Raw genomic sequence first — 20065 nt, forward strand, 5'->3', positions numbered from 1 at the left:
ATCATTTCTTGGGGGCTAAGGAAGTGGTGATTTTTAAGTCTTGAGGAGACAGAGAACTTTCAAAGACACTTAAACTCTCAGGCAGAACATCATCCGTTGTGGGAGTGGTGAAACCCCTTGAGTTATCTGGTGAGAAAGCAGGAGATGTGATTGAACTTATTAAAAGGGCTGGGTGGAGAAGAGAGTGTGTGAGGAGAATCAGTGTAGTTTTATTGGGAACATGGATTTGGAATACAACAAATGTACTCATCTAGGGAACCCCAGGAGTAACCTGGGTACCCTGTGAGCACAAGTTTTTTTTTTGCCATAATTTTGTTGATAAACAAATAGCAATGAGACAGTTTCAAATCAAATTGCTAGGACAGTTTCAATAACTAACACACTGCATATATTCTTCTTAGTGGTTAATTGCTGTACAAGATGCTGACTTGAGATCCTATTTACAAACACCATTAGAACAAATCATTCTATTCATTAAGAGAATGTAACTATATATCTCTCCTAACAATTGTGAATACACAAATAAAAAATGAACATTCATCTATATCCCTTTTTGTTGAATTCCGTTATTTGAATATTACAGGTGTGTTAACTCAGCAAAATATTCTAAAAGAGACTAGTAGTCCATAATAGTATTGGGTCTTCCGCTTGACTGACAATGTCAGAAATTGTTGACTTGAGTCCCCCACAGCTCAACATAACAGCATGGTTTTCCTTCCTATATTTCATCTTCATACTTTTCTACTGGATGGTTAAGACCAAGGTAAAGCAGGACCTATGGCAACAAGAGTTGTAGCTTTTGGGTCTGAGAAGGTCAGTGAAATCCCCTCAGGATTTATCCTGAGATCTTGTACCTCAGATTGTAGAACCATTGTCAATGTCAGCCATGTGGATGAGTCACGGCCATTGCTTGGCCAATGGAGCACAAGTTTTAATGTAGGTTTTCATCAAACCAGAGAGGGCTCACATACAAGAAAAAAATCAAAGTCAAAATGAATTTATTTTAAAAATCACAGAAAAGGGAAGACTGCAAATATGAGGGGTGTGTTGTGGTAATCTATGCTTTGACAAGGTAAATCACAGCATTATATTGAAATGAGCATTTTGGCATATTATTGACATCTCACAGTCTAGGGAATCCTGTTACCCTGAAGGTGTAGACATAGAGATGAAACACACACACACACACACACACACACACCCCTCCATGTATGTACAAATAATTTTTCCTAAAACCCTGAACTTTTAACAGTCCAGTTGTAAGGCTGGGGAGTTAACTCAGTGGCATTTCAGCCTGCCTTGCAAGTGCAAGGTCCTGAGTTCGATCCCTGGTACAAAAAAGAAAAAAACCAAACAACAAAATACACACACAAACAGAGAGAGAGAGAGAGAGAGAGAGAGAGAGAGAGAGAGAGAGAGAGAGAAAGAGAGAGCCCAGTTGTACTATAAGCAGTAAATGGTAATAAAAGTAGTCCAGGGCCGGTCTGATAGCTCAGCAGACTAAAGCGCCTGCTTAGGCAGAGCACAGCAACAGGGTTCAATCTGGGGTGCACTGAGATGGTGATTGAGAGTGGGCGTGGTGGTGCTCACCTGTAATTCCAGTGCTTGGGAGGCTGAAAACAGGAGAGCCACTGTGAGTCTGATCTACCTAGTGAGACGCTGTAGACCCTGTAGACCCTGTACTAAATACAGAAAAAAAAAAAAAAAAAGAGAAGTCTTATAAAAAAATCAATCAATAAATAAAAGTAGTCTACCCTTGGGTTAGAGGTTAAAATTTAGATGCAAGATTGAATTTATATAGTTAAAAAAATCAGCAATTTATTATTCACCTGTGACGTTATTTCTAAAAATCTTCCTTAAGACTGATATCTGGTATAAGAACAAACTGAAGCATGGAGAGAAAGCAACTGGTCTCTGTTTGAATCTTGGATGACAGCACAAATTTATGCTTTCAGGAATGTGGTGTCTGACCTGTACTACCTCAGTTCACTCCGGTTGTTGTCTACTCCTCTGTGGAGGTTTAAAACTACTGAGTCTTTGAGGATTGAAACGTAAGACTCTGGGTGAGTTATTACTTAATTTAAGAAACTCTTATTGGTTTTAGACAGTTAAAAATTGTCCATTAGCTTGAAAAAAACTGTTCCATGGATTGCATTGTCATCAATTTGATAAACATAAATCACAAGTAAGAAGGAAACAAACACACATTTTGAAAATATAAGCAGGAAAAGAAATGTATTCACAAAAGAACTTTAAAGCTCTTAGGAGTCAACCCTTCCTTAGTCTTCGCACTTGATACCACAGGGATTTTGAGACTGTAAGGTAAAGGGGATGCAATTTAGAACTAATCTTAGAACCCTAGTTTGTCATCACACCTGAAATGTCCACTCATGGGAGATAACTTTGTAATAAAACTCAGCCTTTGGAAGCCTAATTATTGTTCAACTGAGGTGGTTACAGATGAGCGTTTTTCAAAAGGTAAAGTGATACAAACACATAAAATGGCTTTTCTGAAAATTGGCAATATATGTCCTGTATTATATATGTTAGACTCTGCACTTCCAACACTTATTTAGCCATATATTTGACTGTGGTTTAAGTGCCTTTCTGCAATGAATTTTCACTTTAAATGAGTTCAAAATGGAGTTTTTGGACAGCTTAAAAGGTTACAGATTATGTGCTAAACATTGTTACAGAAGTTACTGTCCTTTTAACTAGAGATTTCTTTCCTCTCCCAACCCATTTGAAATCATTGTTTCTTTCTTGTTTTAAACTGCTGAAGTCAGGAATTTGGAAACTTTAAGAGAACCCAAACAAGAAGGCAATGGTGGACAATTTCTCCCAAGCCCACACTGTGGAGCTCTGCTATGAGAACGTGAATGAATCCTGCGTTAAAACCTCATACTCACCAGGCCCTCGAGCGATCCTCTACGCAGTCCTTGGTTTGGGGGCCGTGCTGGCCGTGTTTGGAAACCTACTTGTCATCATTGCGATTCTTCACTTCAGACAGCTGCACACCCCAACCAACTTTCTGATCGCATCCCTGGCCTGCGCCGACTTTCTGGTGGGAGTCTCGGTGATGCCCTTTAGTACGGTGAGGTCTGTGGAGAGCTGCTGGTACTTCGGGGAGAGCTACTGTAAATTTCACACATGCTTTGACACCTCCTTCTGCTTTGCTTCTTTATTTCACCTGTGCTGCATCTCTATTGATAGATACATTGCTGTAACCGACCCTCTGTCCTATCCAACCAAGTTCACTGTATCAGTTTCAGGAGTATGCATCATTCTTTCTTGGTTCTTTTCGGTCACATATAGCTTTTCTATCTTTTACACTGGGGCCAATGAAGAAGGGATTGAGGAACTAGTAGCTGCCCTGACCTGCGTGGGAGGTTGCCAGGCTCCTCTGAACCAAAATTGGGTTCTGCTCTGTTTTCTTCTATTCTTTCTCCCCACTGCGGCCATGGTATTTATCTATGGTAAGATATTTTTGGTGGCTAAGCATCAGGCTAGGAAGATAGAGAGCACAGCCAGCCAAACTCAGTCTTCTGTAGAAAGTTATGAGGCAAGAGTGGCAAAAAGAGAGCGGAAAGCTGCCAAAACCCTGGGCATTGCAGTGGCAGCGTTCCTTGTCTCCTGGCTGCCATACATTATTGATGCAGTAATTGATGCTTACATGAATTTCATAACTCCTCCTTATGTGTATGAGATACTAGTATGGTGTGTTTATTATAATTCAGCTATGAACCCCCTGATATATGCCTTTTTCTATCCATGGTTCCGAAAGGCAATAAAGCTTATTGTAAGTGGCAAAGTCTTGAGGAGTGATTCATCGACAACTAATTTATTTTTGGAAGAAGCAGATATAGATTAACAGGCTCACCACAGAGACTTCAAACTTATCTTGGAGTTAGTGAGAAAATTAACACTTGGATCTGGAAAGGTAGTGGTAATCACTTACCAAGCTGCTGGGCCTTTCATTCAGCGGTTACTCTGAAGCATTTGCTATCTGCATCTTGACATTTCTTGGAAATTAATGACAGATGAATAAAATTTGTTGTGCCCTTCCCATTTAGTATTCTGTAATGATTCTCTGATTTTCTACCTTGTTCTCTGAAATTGCTCTGTGTTTTTTCAGATAATTTGAAACTCTTCAGTTTCTTACACATTCTTGACCAGTTTTCAGTTGTCTGAATTACATAATGAGGAGGGAAAGCCAGACTGTTTTTTGAGGAATTTGAAATAAAGTGAGGATTTTATGAAAGCGGGCCAATTCAAATTAGCATGTCTTCACCTTTGAGAGGTGTTTTTTTTGTTGTTTTGTTTTTTTTTTGTTTTTTTGTTTTTTTTTTGAGCAGCATGTATTTATTGAGGGAGAGAAAGCTCCTGTCTGAGAGTGGGACAGAGGGGGCAGCCCTAGTGGGTTGTCCCCCAGATCACCTTTGAGTTTTTACCATAACCAGGCATGGTACTTGACACTGGAAATATATAAAGATGAGATGAGTGATTCAAATACAACCAAGGATTGTTTCAAGATAGCAAATGCTCGGACTGCATCGCACATCCTCACGTTGCTCTTGTGCTTTTATCAGATACACATTTAAAGTCATGCTAATTAAATACATGATGTATGCTTTAGCTATGATGCCCTTGTCTTGAGTGTTCACTCATTAATAATGAAGCACACTGAAGCACACTTAAATGTCACTCTTTTTTTTTTTAAATATTTATTTATTTATTTATTTATTTATTTATTTTTTGTGTGTGGCCAGCTCAGCCCACCAGGGGGCGGGGCTGGCTGGCATGTGGTGCTGGGGGATTGAACCGCGGTCCCTGTGTTTTGCTTAGCTTAGCTTGTTCTAAGTAGGTGCTTTAGACCACTGAGCCATCTCACCAGCCCATAAGGAATTTTTTTTTTTTTTGCTCCTTGAATGCCTTCAGGGCACTTTTGCATGGCTGGAGTGTTGTGGGGATCGAACTACAGCAAACTGAGGCTGCCAGCATTGTGGAAGCAGCCACTTAAAGAATTGAGCTAGGGCTGGGCCCCCAATGTCACTCTTAAGACTATTTCTGCATACCTTTTGGAGGAAATCCAAAGCACATTAGTAATATTAATTGAAAAATGAACTTATTTTGAAGAGAGCATTGAAGACGATAATTACACCTTAGAACGCTCAGAAAGTTGATCCTGTATACAATGCTTTGCCCCTTTAGTTATTTGTTTATTTCAAAATAGACCCCAGGGCGGTAGCTTAGTGGTGTAAGTGCCTGCCTGGCAAGCGCAAGGCCCCGGGTTCTATCCCCAGCACCACATGTCGTGCTGGCCTGGCATCCCAGCCACCTACACCAGGGGTGGTGGTGCACGCCTGTGATCCCAGTGCTAGGGAAGCTGAGATAGGAGGATCACTACAAGTCTGAGCTGTTAAGCGAGACCCTATACCAAGTAAGTAAAGATTTAAAAAACTTTATTTTGATATTTGAGGCTTATAATGTGCTGTTACAGGACACACATTTGTAGTAAAATGGTAAAGTAGCACCAATTAACATATTTTATCATGTTACAAGAGCAAACCACCGTGTTTTATAAGAGCAGCTAAAAATCTACTTACTTAATAAAAGTCTCTATTACAATTTTGTCAACAATCATCCTTTTGTACCTGTCATCTATAGACTTACTGGTCCTATATGTCTGTTTCTTTGAATCCTTTGACCTGTATCTTAATTTGCTATATTTTAAATTGTTTGTTGCAGTTAATAAACATTAATTTTAAAATACTTTTCATCTTTATATGAATTCATTTCTGCATTTATAAATCAAGAAATTTGATGCTTACTAAAAATATTAAATGGCAGTTCTTTTTCACTTATTGGTAAGTCTCCATTCACACTATTTCAATATCTACCACAAATTTTTAAATTTATTTTATTGATGATGATGATGACAATGATTAATGTATTTGGTTGGTACAGGGTCTCACTACACAGCTCAGACTCATACTGATCCTTTGTTTCCAGCCTCCCCAGAGCTGGGATTAGAGGTGTGTGCCACCAGGCATGGACTCTGGGTGGCTCAGCCCAACTTGGAGGAGGGCTGGTGTGGCATGTGGTGCCGAGGATTGAGATACAGCCCCTGTGCTTGCCTAAGCTTTCTGAAGCAGGCAATTTAGTCCTGTGAGCTGTCTCACCAGCCCACCTACCACACTTTGCTGAAAGTATTTTTTAAACAAATGGTTAATGCTCTTTTATTCTCATTCATCAAACAATGATACATTAGTTTTCTATATTTAAAAAATCTACAGCTTTCTTCATTTATTTTTCTAAAACACAAAGATTTTAGTAACCAGTAGTCATGAAAAGCTGGTTTTAAAATCCTGTTGAGAAAGTTCGGTTAATATGATATTTGTTTTGTTCTTTTTTAAATGAGAAAAAGTGTTAGATCATGCACACTTGCTTAATAATCCATCTTCCTATTTGAGGCTGGAATACATACATAAAGCAGTACCCCAGAGGTCTGTGTAACTTGTAAGTTTATCTTTGAAAATAGTCACCTTCTTTTATCTGCAAAGACTAGCCCTAAGATAAAGGCCCAAAGCATGTATTCAACATCACCCCTTCTAGGTTTGAGTCCCACAGTAGTTTTCAACTTGGTTAAGTCATGGGCCCTTGGTGTCCCACTTACTTGAAAAATGAGATGGTAGATCATGGAATATTCTCCTTGAGGTTTTAAAATAATAATGACGGTCATGTAAAATAAGTTTCTAAATTTTGAAACCAGAAGATCTCATAAAAACACTAATATATTTCTTGTGCTCTGTTAATGTACACAGGGCCAATAAATTTATAAGGATTTTCATTCACAAGCCAGTCCTATTAAGCAAAAGGACCACTTAACTTTTGTGCACAGTGTTGGGATATATATTATTTTTTAATCAAAAATGAGAGTTCCAGAGGAGCTGCAGTGTTAGAAGGGCCACTTGACATATTCAGAGGATGGTGAGAGCAAAGTCTTCATAGAGAAGCAATAACTTTTTTTTTTTTTTTTTGCGAATCAGGGGTTGAACTCATGCCCTTGTGCTTGCCAGGCAAGCGCTTATTCTACTGAGCCATCTCCTCGGCCCCAAGAAGCAATGATTTTAAATCTCCGGGAAAGACAGGAGAAATACAATTATGTAGATCAAATACAGCATATATCTACAAAAATGAAAAAGTTTTTGTATAACCACATCAAAGTGGATTCCTGTTATGTGATTTTTTAAAATCAGCATTTTTGTTTTTCTTGTTATTAATATTAACTTAAATAACCATACCTAAGGAAACAAGTTTGAGAAAGATCATACACATTAAACCCTGGAGCTGTAATATGCACCCATTGTAGGAGCTCAGACCTTACAGTTGCGAGTCAGTTAGGAAAATCAACATTTCCAGAAATAAACGTCATGCACTTTTTTTTCAGGGACTACACAAGAGCTGACATTTACATTTGATTCTGGTCAGGCACACACACACACACACACACACACACACACACACACACACACCTAATGCCAATGAGCAGTATTTCATCATTTCTCAAGGATAACACAAAGCTAACCATGTAGCCTACATCAAGGATAAGAATATGTAAGGTTCCTCTGATGATTCAGCCCAGGTGGCTCTGTGAAGCAGGCAAAACCCATTGAGGCATCCTCCTCCTGTCCTTTGTCTACTTCCTGTCCTCCCAGGAGCTGCCCTTCTTCCAGGTTGTGATCATCCTGAGTGAGTTGTCATTTCTCACTACAAGCATGATAAGCACTAGTCAAATTAAAACATTCATATGAAAATGGGGCCAGGGAGATGGCTTAGTAGAATAAGTGCTTGCCTGGCAAGCTCAAGGGCCTTAGCTCAATCCCCGGTTCCACCAAAAAAAAAAAAAAAAAAAAAAAGAAAAAAAAATATCATTGGGTGCTTCTAAAGGCTTAAACATTACCAGGTTCTAGTAATGTTCACCTCTCCTGGAGTTGGCCTTGCAAGGAAATGGTAAAGCTGGCTGGGAGGCATGACCTCTTGAGTTGACATCAGCTGAAGTTAAAATAGAACTTTTAGGAGATGGGGCTGGTGAGATGGCTCAGTGGTCTAAAGCACCTACTTAGAACAAGCTAAGCCAAGCAAAGCACAGGGACAGAGGTTCAATCCCCCAGCACCACATGCCAGTCCCGCACCCTGGTGGGCTGAGCTGGCCACACACACACACTAAATAATTAATTAATTAATTAATTATTTTTAAAAAAGAACTTTTAGGAGACATTCATTTAGAAGGTTTTTTTTTTTTTAACAAACAATAGAACAGTAGAAGGAAATTTTTCAGAAGAGAAGATTTATGCAGATGCAGTATTTCTTGGTAATACAAATAGGCAAAGCTGAAGTTCCCTTGTTGGGAAGATTTTACCTTTCCATTCCCATGCAAGGATAATCAGTGCTGATCAAGATTAAAATGCAGCTGCTGACCATTGCAAGGTGCAGTCACAGGTAAAGTCAACCCATCTGTAAGACTAGCTGGGTTTTTCCTCCTCCTCAGGCAGCTGAAGTATGAGCTAGAGGGATGTGGCCCAAAGGGTGCTGGTAACATGAGCTCTGGACTCATGCAGTTTTTGTGTGCTCTGCAGTTTTGCTTTCTTGGGTCTCAGAAGTAATGTTTCCATTGGATGATCCAACAAGACCTAACTCATAATTGTTAGTTTCACACCCATAGCTACTTGATATCATATAGTCAAATGTCCCATCAATACCTTGGCCCAGTAGCATGCCAAGAGTCATAGTTCCAAAATTTGCTTCACTTTCCACTTCAAATAGGATGGCTTTGCTCCAGAAACCCAGAGGACTGATCTGTGTTTTTCCTATGATGTTCCTTTTTCCATCACATCTATACTGCATCCTTTGCTGCAATGAATTCTGCCAGCAACACAAGGTCATTAATTTGCATGGACCTGTGCTGTAGCCCCATTCCACTAAAGAGCCCTGTCCTATTCCAGGCCTCACACAAAGCTGCATGTCAAAATTTTGGAAACTACTATATGGGCCAGAGTGTTATACCAAAGTCTGGAATATGTTGCCTTCACAGCTGAAATTGGTCACCCAAGCATTTGTTTTATTGTTTGTTGTAGGAGACACAAGAAGTAGTCATTTTGGGACACCAAACTGGGTGGGATGGGACAACTTTGACTACTTTAATGAAGTAAAAGACTTTAATATGAAATCAGCCGCTGGGCAGCTCAGCCCATCTGGTTGTGGTGTTGTACCAGCCTCCTTAGGTTGGCTCGATGGACAGCTCCTCAACAGGCATTGCTGGGTGGACTGGAGACAAGTCAAGTGGCTTCAAGGTCCTTCCATGTGGGTGGGGAGGTGAGCGCCTCCAGCCAGTCCTTGACTGGCAGCCCTGAGCTGAGTGCTACTTCCCACCTAGGTGGGGCCCTTTTATATCTCTGTAAAGAAGCAAAAGTCCTGGATTTCACTGCCACTTCTCAACCATCAACCCAAAATGTCGCCAATTTCAGTCCTGCTTATGTCTTCCTTCCTTGGACACAGATAATATTTTCATTTATGAACTTTTCTGTATTTGGTTCCTTCCTGTGTGCCTGCTCTTCTCATTTAAAACAAAACCCAAAGCAAAATAACTTGCATAGGTGTATACTTAAAATAGGTATGTATGCTCCATAGAGGAAAGCAAGCAAAGAGACAGAGCTAACTTCAAAGATTGGATGAGAACTGAGATGTGCGAAATAACAATATGGGTTAGATTTTCTTATTTCAATAATTTGTTGGGATATGTGCAGTGACATAGGAGGAAAGGGGAGTGAATTAGTTCGGGTTCCCCAAAAGACAACTCAAAGACGAAAATCCCAATGACGAAGGTCATTTCGGAGGGGCGGAAGAGTACTGTAAGTGTGAGAGGATGAGAGTGAGAGGAAAGCAGCCAACACGCGGAGCTTGCAGAGGAAGACCGCCCCTGCAGGGTAGCTCGGCAGCCGTGCGAAGTCGCCTTGACCTCTTCCGCCTGCTCGCCCACGCAGCCCGAGAACTAACACACTAATGCAAGCCATTCCTGAGTTGAGGGCGGCTGTTAGAGGCGCTCAATTCTGCAGCTCTTACAATCTACGTTGTGGGTTGCAAGATGAGCTCAAGGTATAAGAAAAAGACCTCAGGCAAAACCATTCCGGTGCAAGTAAGTGGAACTCAGCTAATGAACCAATTCTGAGTCATATTATCTGCAAGTAATGATATTTTAATTCCCTAATTTTGAATTTGCCTGTTTCTTCTCTTATCTCACTGCACAAGCATTTAATCAATGTGGCAATATTAGGCCAGTTTGTTTTCATCTAGATTATCAGGGGAGTATTTCTAAAGTTCTACCTCTAAATATGTGCTGAATTTAGATGATAAGTGTATCTGTATTACGTTAAGAAGATGAGTGATCCAGCCTTAGAGAATCAGCACTTAGGTAAGATCTAGGCAACTTCATTCTACTACTCAACCTGACCCGTTATCTTTGCTTACATTTTCTTAAATGATGATATGATAGACTTAATGAAGCATGCTGATTTTTGTTTTTGTTTGGGGTACTAGAAATCAACTCCAGGACCCCAAGCCTGCTAAGGCCGTTTCCACAGAGCACCATGCCTGGCCCTCCAAACCTGTTGACAAGTTTTCCCAGAATCATGTGTGCAAATCTAACTCAGTCCTCTATGGATCAGAACATACTGTGATCCCAACACAGGTCATACATACATCAGGAATCCTTGGGAATAGTCACCTTCCTGCTGCTGTGAGTCACTGATTGAAGTCATAGTATTTTCCTCTCACTGGTTTCCAAATATGGTTTCATTTTTTTTCTACCACATTATAATTATGTGCGAGTAGCTATCACAGAAATGGCTAAGGATAAGAAATTATTTATTTATACAATTTTCTTTAAGGACAATAATTTTGTTATTACAGTAAATGACACATTTTAACTTTTTACGGAGGACTTGAAAAGTGTTAGGAATACAAAGTCCTGCAAGCAGAGGACCAATGAGCATGACCCGGCTGACCTCCCTGCTAATCAGTTCTCTCCCATCTCATTCCACCCCTGACAGTCTGATAAGAAGCTGGAAGATGGCCCTAAATCCCTGAAATCTGGCGAAGCTGCCCTCCTCAATATGGTGCTAGCCAAGGCCTGTGAATCATTTCTGTAAAGCAGTTTGTTCACTCACATGCTGTACAATGATTTGAGGATCTACAAAAAGAGCTGAACTAGACTTTATTTTTGAGTAGGAAGGTTTTCTGGTGAGTCTTCAAGCATCTTTGGACTTGTATAAGTAAATAGGAGGGTAGGAACCCTTTTTGACAGTAGAACTAATTTTCATAAATGAGCTTAGCAAATTAGAAGGCAATGAACACATTAATGAAATGATGGCAATAAATAATTATAATTTCATACATCAGCTTGCCTTCTTTCAGTAGTCAATCTAGCTGTGGCGAACTTGAGAAAAAATAGCATGCTCCCTAGTTTCAGAGTATAACAAAGCAGAAATGACTAAGTACAAAAGTTAGATAATATTCTATTTAGTAGTAAGTAAACACTAATTCTAAATATGCTGTTCCACAGAAGATTTAGTAGATATGTGAAACTTCACTGAAAGAAGAAAGCAGAATCTTCCATACCTTTCATAATAATCTTTCTTAAGTGTGACAGCCCTGAATGCTGACGATGGTTAGAGTGGAGGGTCAGCATGACTGGCTTTGAGATCTGCCTGGGGAACTTGCTGGAGTACCCTTCTGGGTGGGCTGGGTGGGCCATAAAGCTGTGGGCTTGGAGTTGGACTGTGTCTCATCCAGGTTTTCTCTGGCGCTGTTCTCCTGCTCTGCTTTCTGGCCACCATGAGCTAAGCAGCTTTATCTTGCCCTCCTGCTGGGATTCTTCTGCCTTGGAGTCGGCTGCCCATGTGACAGAGACCACTAGAAAGCAGCATTGAGCAGGACTTCAGTTAGCCAGCTGGCTTCCATGTGTGCTTGTGAGACTGCCTAAGGCCTGGGCTCCTTCTCTGGAGGTGCACAGTGAACTCATAGTAAGTGAACCTCTGTGAGTCACTAGTCCTTACTGAGGCCTGCAATGGTGGCTGAAGCTGGAAAGCCTCAAAGGATTAGACAAGGACACAGATAGGTATGACAAGAAACAGAAAATTCAGCAAAACCCAGTCTTGCTTTACAATGGGCTGACAACCTTCTACACAGTTGAAGGCACTGGTTAACTCCTCCAGCCCAGTGTCACGGACACCTGTGTTATCATAGAACATGGCACCACTGTACCCAAGGGGCAGAGTCCCAAAGACAGCAGTGCAAATGCCTGACACAGATACCGTGAACTTGGTGGGATAGGCCAGAGGGGTCAGTAACCACAATGTGCCTGTCCATGGGGATTAAGCGCAGGTGGAAGAGACAAGAGTAGCAAAATGTTGCATCAGAGCACTTGTGGAAAGTGCAGAAACTCCTCCCACAGTACCAACAGCTCTCCATGGACCTGACCGTGTTGAAAGGCATCACAGTGATGCCCACCAGGAAGTTGATGCAGGTCAGAGAGGCAATCAGGAAATTGGTGAATACAGCTGCCTAAAATGGAGGATGGAGTCATGACCAGGAGGCTTTCCCACACAGTGAGCACAGCCCCAAAGCCAAACACCACATAGAGAAGAGCCCAGGGCCCAGAGGAGTAGGGCGTTTGCATACAGGACCCCTTGGCCTTTAGGAGCAGAGCTGCAGGCTGGGTGGTAGAGACCAGTTGGAGCTCATGGTGCTGCAGTTTGGGTGTGCAGAAGAGTTGCCCTTGATTTTCAAAAGAGTAGGATTAAAATCCTGTGCATTAACCAGCAGTGTGACGGAGGAGATGCTCAGACATTATCTCTAACATCATCTTTCCCTTTTTATGTTAAATTGCAAAAGTTTTCTAGAAAAACCTGACAAGAGTAACATTGAGCAGACTTATTGTGACAGGTTTCAAGAAATAAATGCCTTTTAATTTGATACAGTATCTTTTTAGACAGAGATAACATTTTATAGTTTAGCTTTACCCATAGAATTTCTCTGAGGTGCTGATGCAGGGTGTGATGGTGCACTTGGCAGAGCACCTCCGGTGGCTCCATATCTGTGACCACAAGGCCTACAGTGCTGGCTCAGGGTGGGGTCCATGCTCCTAAACAGATGCCACCCATGGCAGTCTCTGCATCGATTTTCTGTAGTGCAAAGTGTGCACTTGTAAGGTTATTTTCAACAGTGATTGTTAGGAAAGTTTTTGGACAAATAATTCTGTATTTTATATTACATTTAATTACCCTTGTGTATTCCAGACCAATAAATTCTATTTCCTTCCTGTACAGCCTAAGCTCACTTTTCTGTTCCCACCAACGCATGACTTACCCACCTTAAGGAACATTTACTATAACTATATACCATAAACCTAAGGGAAATACGTTGGACACACAAGTTTAAATATCACATTGTTTCCCTTGTATGAGAAACCCAAAAGGTATTTAAGGAGCATAATGGAAGATATATATTTGGAAGTAGGAAGAATATAATCAAATGGAAAGGGAAATGGGAGATGGGGAGAGGGAAAGAAAGGAAGGAAAAGGAAAAAGAATGGAAACAAAAGTGAAAAAAAGGTTTTTGTAAATGGGAAGGGCAGAAAGAATTGAAGGAAGGAGAAGGTAGTAGGCGAAAAAAGAATTAAGGTATATTACGAACAGATACAAATTCCCTATTATAAACGTGATCTATATATGACAAATATTGACTAATAAAGTTTAAAATAGTGTAATAGGGGCTGGAGAGATGGCTCAGTGGTCTAAAGCACCTACTTGGAACAAGCTTAGCAAAGCACAGGGACCGCGGTTCGATCCCCCAGCACCACATGCCAGCCAGCCCCGCCCCCTGGTGGGCTGAGCTGGCCACACACACACACACACACACACACACACACTAAATAAATAAATGTAAAAAGTAAATAAATTAAAAAAAATAAAATAGTGTAATAGGGCACAAGATTTCTAGGTCAACCTGCCTATTCTGATCCTGTTAAGAGGTGTACCTGCATCTACAGTAGTTACTGCAAGCAGCAAAACAGATAAAATTCATGAGACTAATGAACTGTTGCACAAAAGCTTTGAAGAACTGCATGGAGTTTAGCAGCAGAGCATTGATGAGAACCCGAGCTTTCACCTACAACCCATCTCCATCCTTGTGACAAATGAACAAAGAGGCTCTAAATACACAACTGCTTGTGATTCCTTGCAGTTGTCCCCTCTGCTTCGGATATCAGAGAAGCATTGAAAAAGAATTATGAGCAGAAAGTGGGAAGATGAAGAGGATTGCTTGGGAGCGTCTGCAGCCCTGAGATGGTAGAGCTGTGTAGAATGAGGAAAAGCACCTCCAGCCCCCCTGGAGACGACTCCCCCTCTGGCAGTGGAAAGTGGGCAACATCAGAGAGAACTGTGAACTTTCTCTGCACATTGTAAGGAGTGAAAGGGGTCTGCATTTGACAGCCAAACTTATTTCCTGTTCCTCCTAATATCTTCTGAAGGTCTGATTTTGGAATATGATGCCATTTTTTTCCTGCAGGCAGAAGCATATGCAAGGCTCTGTCAACTCAAGCACTCTTGAGACTTGAGTTCTAATAGCTTGCAAATGAAGAGCTATTTTGTAGGTTTTGTGGAGTATAGTAGTACCCCACTATTAGATCTCAACAGAATTCCTCTATTTGTGCTAGACAAAAATGTCTCCAGATATTGACAAATGACCTGGTGTGGTGGCACTCACCAGTGACCCCAGGGCTGTACTCTGGAGACTGAATGGGGGCAATGCCAGGAGTTCAGAGCTGGGCTGGGCCATGTAATGAGTTCATGGCTAACCAGAGATACATAATGAGGCCCTAGTAAAAGAAAAAAAATAACTATAAATACAATGAAGGAAAGAAAAAAACCCTTGCATTGAACCTTATTGACATGTACAATTAACACATATGAATAAATTTGTTTTCAAAAGTGTCTACAAAATAACAAATGAAAAATGTAGCCATAAACTCAGACAAGCATAAAAACAACATCCCAAAAGGGCTCCCAGGAACAGGGACCAGAGGGAGCCAGCTAGGTAGCTTGACAAAAGTGATCATCAAGTATCATGTTATCATCTCACGTCCTAGACGGCAACACAGTATACATTTGAAAGTTCTGAGAGATGACTTTTTGAACCAGAATTCCAATTACAGTTGTAATGACAAGCACTGTAGAGTCCTTTATAACTAATTCAAAAATTAATGAAGTATGCGTTATACTAGGGTAGGGGACAGAGGGTTCTGGGTCTGTAGACCCAGGCCAGCCTGGTCTAAGGGAGGACAATTGAGACAAAGCTCTCAAAGCACAACTTGCACCAGGACCCCTTGTTGGAACAGTTGAGGGCAACCTCCAGGCTCAATCCTGGCCAGATCCTCTTGTCTTCTCAAGCCTGACCCATGTGGCTGAAGATGTCCTGCATCAATAAAACATGCTTGAGCTCATTCTCGATGTCTCTTTTGTGCTAGTACATTGTGTGTCTGTCACCATGGTGTGGTCACCCGGGGGCAAGAAGAATACGGAAAAAGTAATGCCCTTAGTTTGCAAATATTCTTTCCCTTGAATTAAAAATTCAGCAACCTCCATTCAGAGAGGGAGGCTCTTTCCAGAAGGCAGTTCACATAAAACTCAGTGTGTATAAATGTTATGTCTATAAACTCAAATACCACAAAATTAGCATGAATGAGGTCTGCAACACTGTCTGATGACCACCTTGATCCAAAATGACCCATACAGAGTTGTGTTTACTTAATGTGGCTTTGTACATCTTCATACACACTCCTTAAAACACTATAGTTAAAGGAAAAACACATAATTATTTCATCTTTATTGACTAATCACCATAGTTCATGTATAGTGAAGGTGCCTGCTAATAGGACACACAAAAACACGAAAGGACTTTCTTCTGAGAAACAAAATTTTTTGGAGGGACACAAATACAGCAATATACCAATTTATAATGAAGAAAGAAAATGTGATGGGATGAACCACTTGGCACCTAAAAAGTGGGAGCTATTAAAATACACTCAGAATATTTTTTCCTTTAAATTTTTCTACATGGAAAAATAAAGACAATTTTCCAAGGCTGGTCTAAATACATGAGGTTCTAAAGGTACATAACATTCATAAACACAATCACCTAGTTATTCATAGAAATTAGCTGACATCCACAGAAAAAACATTACATGTAGTTTTAACAGTGTGTAGGGCAATCAAAGATGTAAGTGTAGCGGTATCATTGGGGAGAAGAGGCCCAGTGGAACCAAATGATCACAGCATAAAATAACTATGGTGTGTAGACCAATCCTGCCTTACTGCCTAAAAAGTATATTTGCCTTAATGATCCCTCTTTGAGCCTTAAGGAGAAAAATGTTGTACAATAAAAGTACTTTTTCGAGGTAGTACGAATAAGTGAGTTTTATACATTAAGTTGTTGGATGATACCAATTATTTCTTCCAGTAATGGTGTCTTCTACAGAGCTTTGCTGATAGTTTCTGCATGACAACCAAAAATTGTTCTTCTGAAACAATTTATTTTAGAACTGTCCTCTAATAGCTCTGAGCAACCTGGTTGCACTGGCTGACCTCACTCCTCTCTAGAGAGGAGGGATATTAAGGTAAGCTTCTTACTCTCTGAATCCCACGGTCTGTGCAACCATATCATAATCAGTAAAATAGGAATGGGTGTGGTTATTTAAAGTGCTGGTTTTCTTTCCCACGGCAAACAACTGAACTGATTTATAATTAATGTAGCTATTTCTTGATTTGCTTTTGAAAGCTCTAAAATTCCCCTCCTGGAGACAGAAAGCAAATCCCCATAGAGAATCCGCATGGCTTCTCCTAGCAAAGGGCTGGCACATCTCAAAGTTTCCCTCAGTTTCATTCACATTTTGTTAGCAAAATACAATAAAAATAATGGAGAAAAGATATCCAGGGACTAAACTATTGCAAAGAGACAGATGCCAGGATTTAGAATTAGAAAATACTATGTTATGTCATATATATATGACAAAGAAGTCATCAGAGAACACCAAGCCCAAGATCACAGGGAAAAATGGCAGAGCTGGCTCCAAGGCCATGTCCTTTCTGTTAGGATTAGGTTTAAAGTTGTATTCAGCAAGGAATATTGTATCTGAATTTCATTTTGAATAAAAACGAAGTGTAAAAAGTAAAGCCATATTAATATGCTGAGCTGTAAAAGGCTCAAGCCAACAACTTCTGACATTGCCAGTCTTATGGAAAACCCACTACTATTAAGGACTACTGGACCATATTGAATTATTTTGCTGAATTCACACACCTAGAATATTTAAGTTACAATGGAATACCCTTCTCTGACAAAACTAAACAAAAAAGGGGATATAAATGAATGACCATTTTGTATCTGTATATTCTAAATAGTTAGGATAGATATACAGCTACTTTCTCTTAATTCAACAAATAGAAAGATTTGTTCTAATAGTGTTTGTGGACAGGATATCATGTCTGCATCTTGTACAATGAATAACCACTAAGACAACAATATGCAATGTATTTATTATTGAAACTGTCCTACTAATCTGTTTTCAAACTGTCTCATTGCTATTTGTTTCACAATAAAAGCATTAAAAAATTCACTTTGATTTGATTTGGATTAAAGTTGAAGCATAATTCAATTATTATGCATTAAGAAATTTTGCATGTGGATGATCTTTTGTTTTTTCCCTGGTGAAGCTGCTATGAAACTCTTCAGTTCCCCTAATCAAAAACAAGAATCTACTCAGGAAACAAGTTTATTGTGCAGGAATTCTTCCTCAGCACTCTGCCTGTAACAATTAGTTGGATGGCTTTTCGAAACCAAGGATAAAAGAAAGCATAGATCAAGGGATTCATCGCCGAGTTGTAGTAAGCGATCCACACTAGTATTTCATACACATACGTGGGTGTGATGAATCCCAGGAAGGCATCAATGATGGAATCGATGTAGTAAGGCAACCATGAGATCAGAAAAGCTATCACTGCGACCCCCAGGGTCGTTGCTGCTTTCCTCTCCCTCCTGGCCACCCTGTCCTTGTAGCTGTCTGAGGATTTTGCAGTCTTATTGCTCTGACTTTCAATTTTCCTAGCCTGTTGCTTGGCTATCAGGAAGATCTTGGAGTAAACTGTTGTCATCACAAGTGCAGGGATGAAAAATAAGAAAAAACTGACTAAGACCCAGCTTTGATTGACTGCAACCTGACAGCCTCCCACACAGGAGAGGGCACTCACTAGGTCCTCCAGCCCAGCTTCATTTGCTCCTGTGTAAAAAACAGAAAAACTATAGACTACAGCAAGCAGCCAGGAGAAAGCAATACAGATACCAGCCACAGAGACAGTGAACCGGGTGGGGTAGACCAGCGGGTCCGTGACAGCGATGTATCTGTCAATGGAGATAAAGCACAAGTGGAAGATAGAGGAGTAACAGAATAATATGTCAAAACAAGAGTGGAATTTACAGTAGCTGTCCCCAAAGTACCAGCAGCTCTCCACAGACCTGACCATGCTGAAGGGCATCACCGTCGTCCCCACCAGGAAGTCAGCGCAGGCCAGAGAGGCGATCAGCAAGTTGGCTGGGGAGTGGAGCTGCTTGAAGTGGAGGATGGAAGTCATCACCAGCAGGTTTCCCAAGACAGCCAGCGCAGCGCCAGAGCCAAAGAGCAGGTAGAGCAGCAGGCGGGGGCCCGGGGAGTAGGGAGCTTTGATGCAGGATCCGTTCACATTTTCGTAGCACAGCTGGATAGCAGCAGGAGGGGTCAGGGCACTGTTCATGGTTCTGTTTTGATACCTGAGAACATTGTCACCTTTATGACTAAGTGTGTTATTACTGTTATTAAAGACCCTCAAAGATGACATAGAATGTGTCAGTTATTATGAGTGTATTGGACCCCTATTCTTTATACTCATAAACCCTTATTCTCATGTTTAGAAGCTGATCAATATTCACATCTGATAAAAGCATTGCCTTTCTGATATATATCCAATGAGACTTTTTCTATTCTGTACAATTCTATTCATTTCTATTTTAAAATAATTTCTCTCCATTAGTTCATTTATTTAATGTAAGCAGTGTCTTCGTATGAAATGGTCTGGTTTTGTAGGCGTATCTGATCACCAGCTTTTATTAGGACTCTTATCCTAATTTAACAAATCTAGTGGCCGCCCCAAATACTATGTCCCCTCAGGGAAGTAACTTAATTATTACAAATACCTAAAGCCCCTAAGACTGAGTCCCAGAGTGTAGAGTGAGACAAGTAAGAACTTTAATAAACATTGTTTATGCCAAAGTCCAATGTATGCCCTTCTCATTTGCTAATGCCATTTGGTGTTTTCATAAAATAGAGTTGGAAATAATATGTGTAATTATAAACCTTTGCTTAAGAATTTCAGGACCAAAGAGTGCATTTTTTTTTGGAGATAGTCTTCGTTTAGTGAGAACTGTTTATTAATATTTTCATGTCAATGGTCACTAAACTCATGTTATCCGTTCATGTTCTCCTGCTCTAATTTGCATTAAAGAACTAAAATGGAGTTATGTAGGAATGCCTAGAACCTTGTGGGTTTAGTCTTAATAATTCCAATTTGGAAGGTGGGAGAATTAATGTGTTTTCTTCTCTAAGTTAAAGAAAAGAAGAAACTGGAAATGGAAGTCACATTTTCTGTTTCTTTCTTGGTTTATATTTTTGTTTAAATGAGAATTATTGGAAAGATATTTCTTTTTTTTTTTTTTTTTTCCAGACTGGGGATTGAACTCTGGCCCTTGTGCTTGCCAAGCAAGCACTTATTCTACTGAGCCATCTCCCTGCCCCAGAAAGATATTTCTTGAAAAGATATTTTTCAAATGTAGGAGACTCTTCACAAGGTCAATATTCTAGCATATAACACAATTTTATCATTGACAAATGCCTCTGTCTCCTGGGAAGTAGAAAAGGACT

The 20065-nt window shown here is 40.3% G+C and overlaps 2 protein-coding genes and 1 pseudogene across 2 annotated transcripts; 1 reads left to right on the top strand and 2 right to left on the bottom strand.

Annotated features, from left to right (window-relative positions):
* The first annotated feature begins 2822 nt into the window (after positions 1 to 2822).
* Positions 2823 to 3871, top strand: Taar9 (trace amine associated receptor 9). Its single transcript, XM_004630267.1, has one exon. The coding sequence runs from the start codon at positions 2825 to 2827 to the stop codon at positions 3869 to 3871; it is 1047 nt and encodes a 348-aa protein (XP_004630324.1). The 5' UTR covers positions 2823 to 2824.
* Positions 3872 to 12155: 8284 nt separating this feature from the next.
* On the bottom strand, positions 12156 to 12801 carry LOC101583234 (annotated as a pseudogene).
* A 5069-nt stretch (positions 12802 to 17870) lies between these two features.
* LOC101580598 (trace amine-associated receptor 7a-like) lies at positions 17871 to 18926 on the bottom strand. The gene has a single exon (XM_004630268.3). It carries the CDS (start codon positions 18900 to 18902, stop codon positions 17871 to 17873), a length of 1032 nt encoding a protein of 343 aa, XP_004630325.1. The 5' UTR covers positions 18903 to 18926.
* Between the last annotated feature and the right edge of the window lie 1139 nt (positions 18927 to 20065).

This window comes from Octodon degus, unplaced genomic scaffold (assembly GCF_000260255.1).
Source record: "Octodon degus isolate 3935 unplaced genomic scaffold, OctDeg1.0 scaffold00034, whole genome shotgun sequence".
NCBI classification, from domain to species: Eukaryota; Metazoa; Chordata; class Mammalia; order Rodentia; family Octodontidae; genus Octodon; species Octodon degus.

Excerpts from the sequence above, each read along its gene's own strand:
- Taar9 (XM_004630267.1), top strand. The coding sequence starts at position 2,825 with ATGGTGGACAATTTCTCCCAAGCCCACACTGTGGAGCTCTGCTATGAG.
- LOC101580598 (XM_004630268.3), bottom strand. The coding sequence starts at position 18,902 with ATGAACAGTGCCCTGACCCCTCCTGCTGCTATCCAGCTGTGCTACGAA.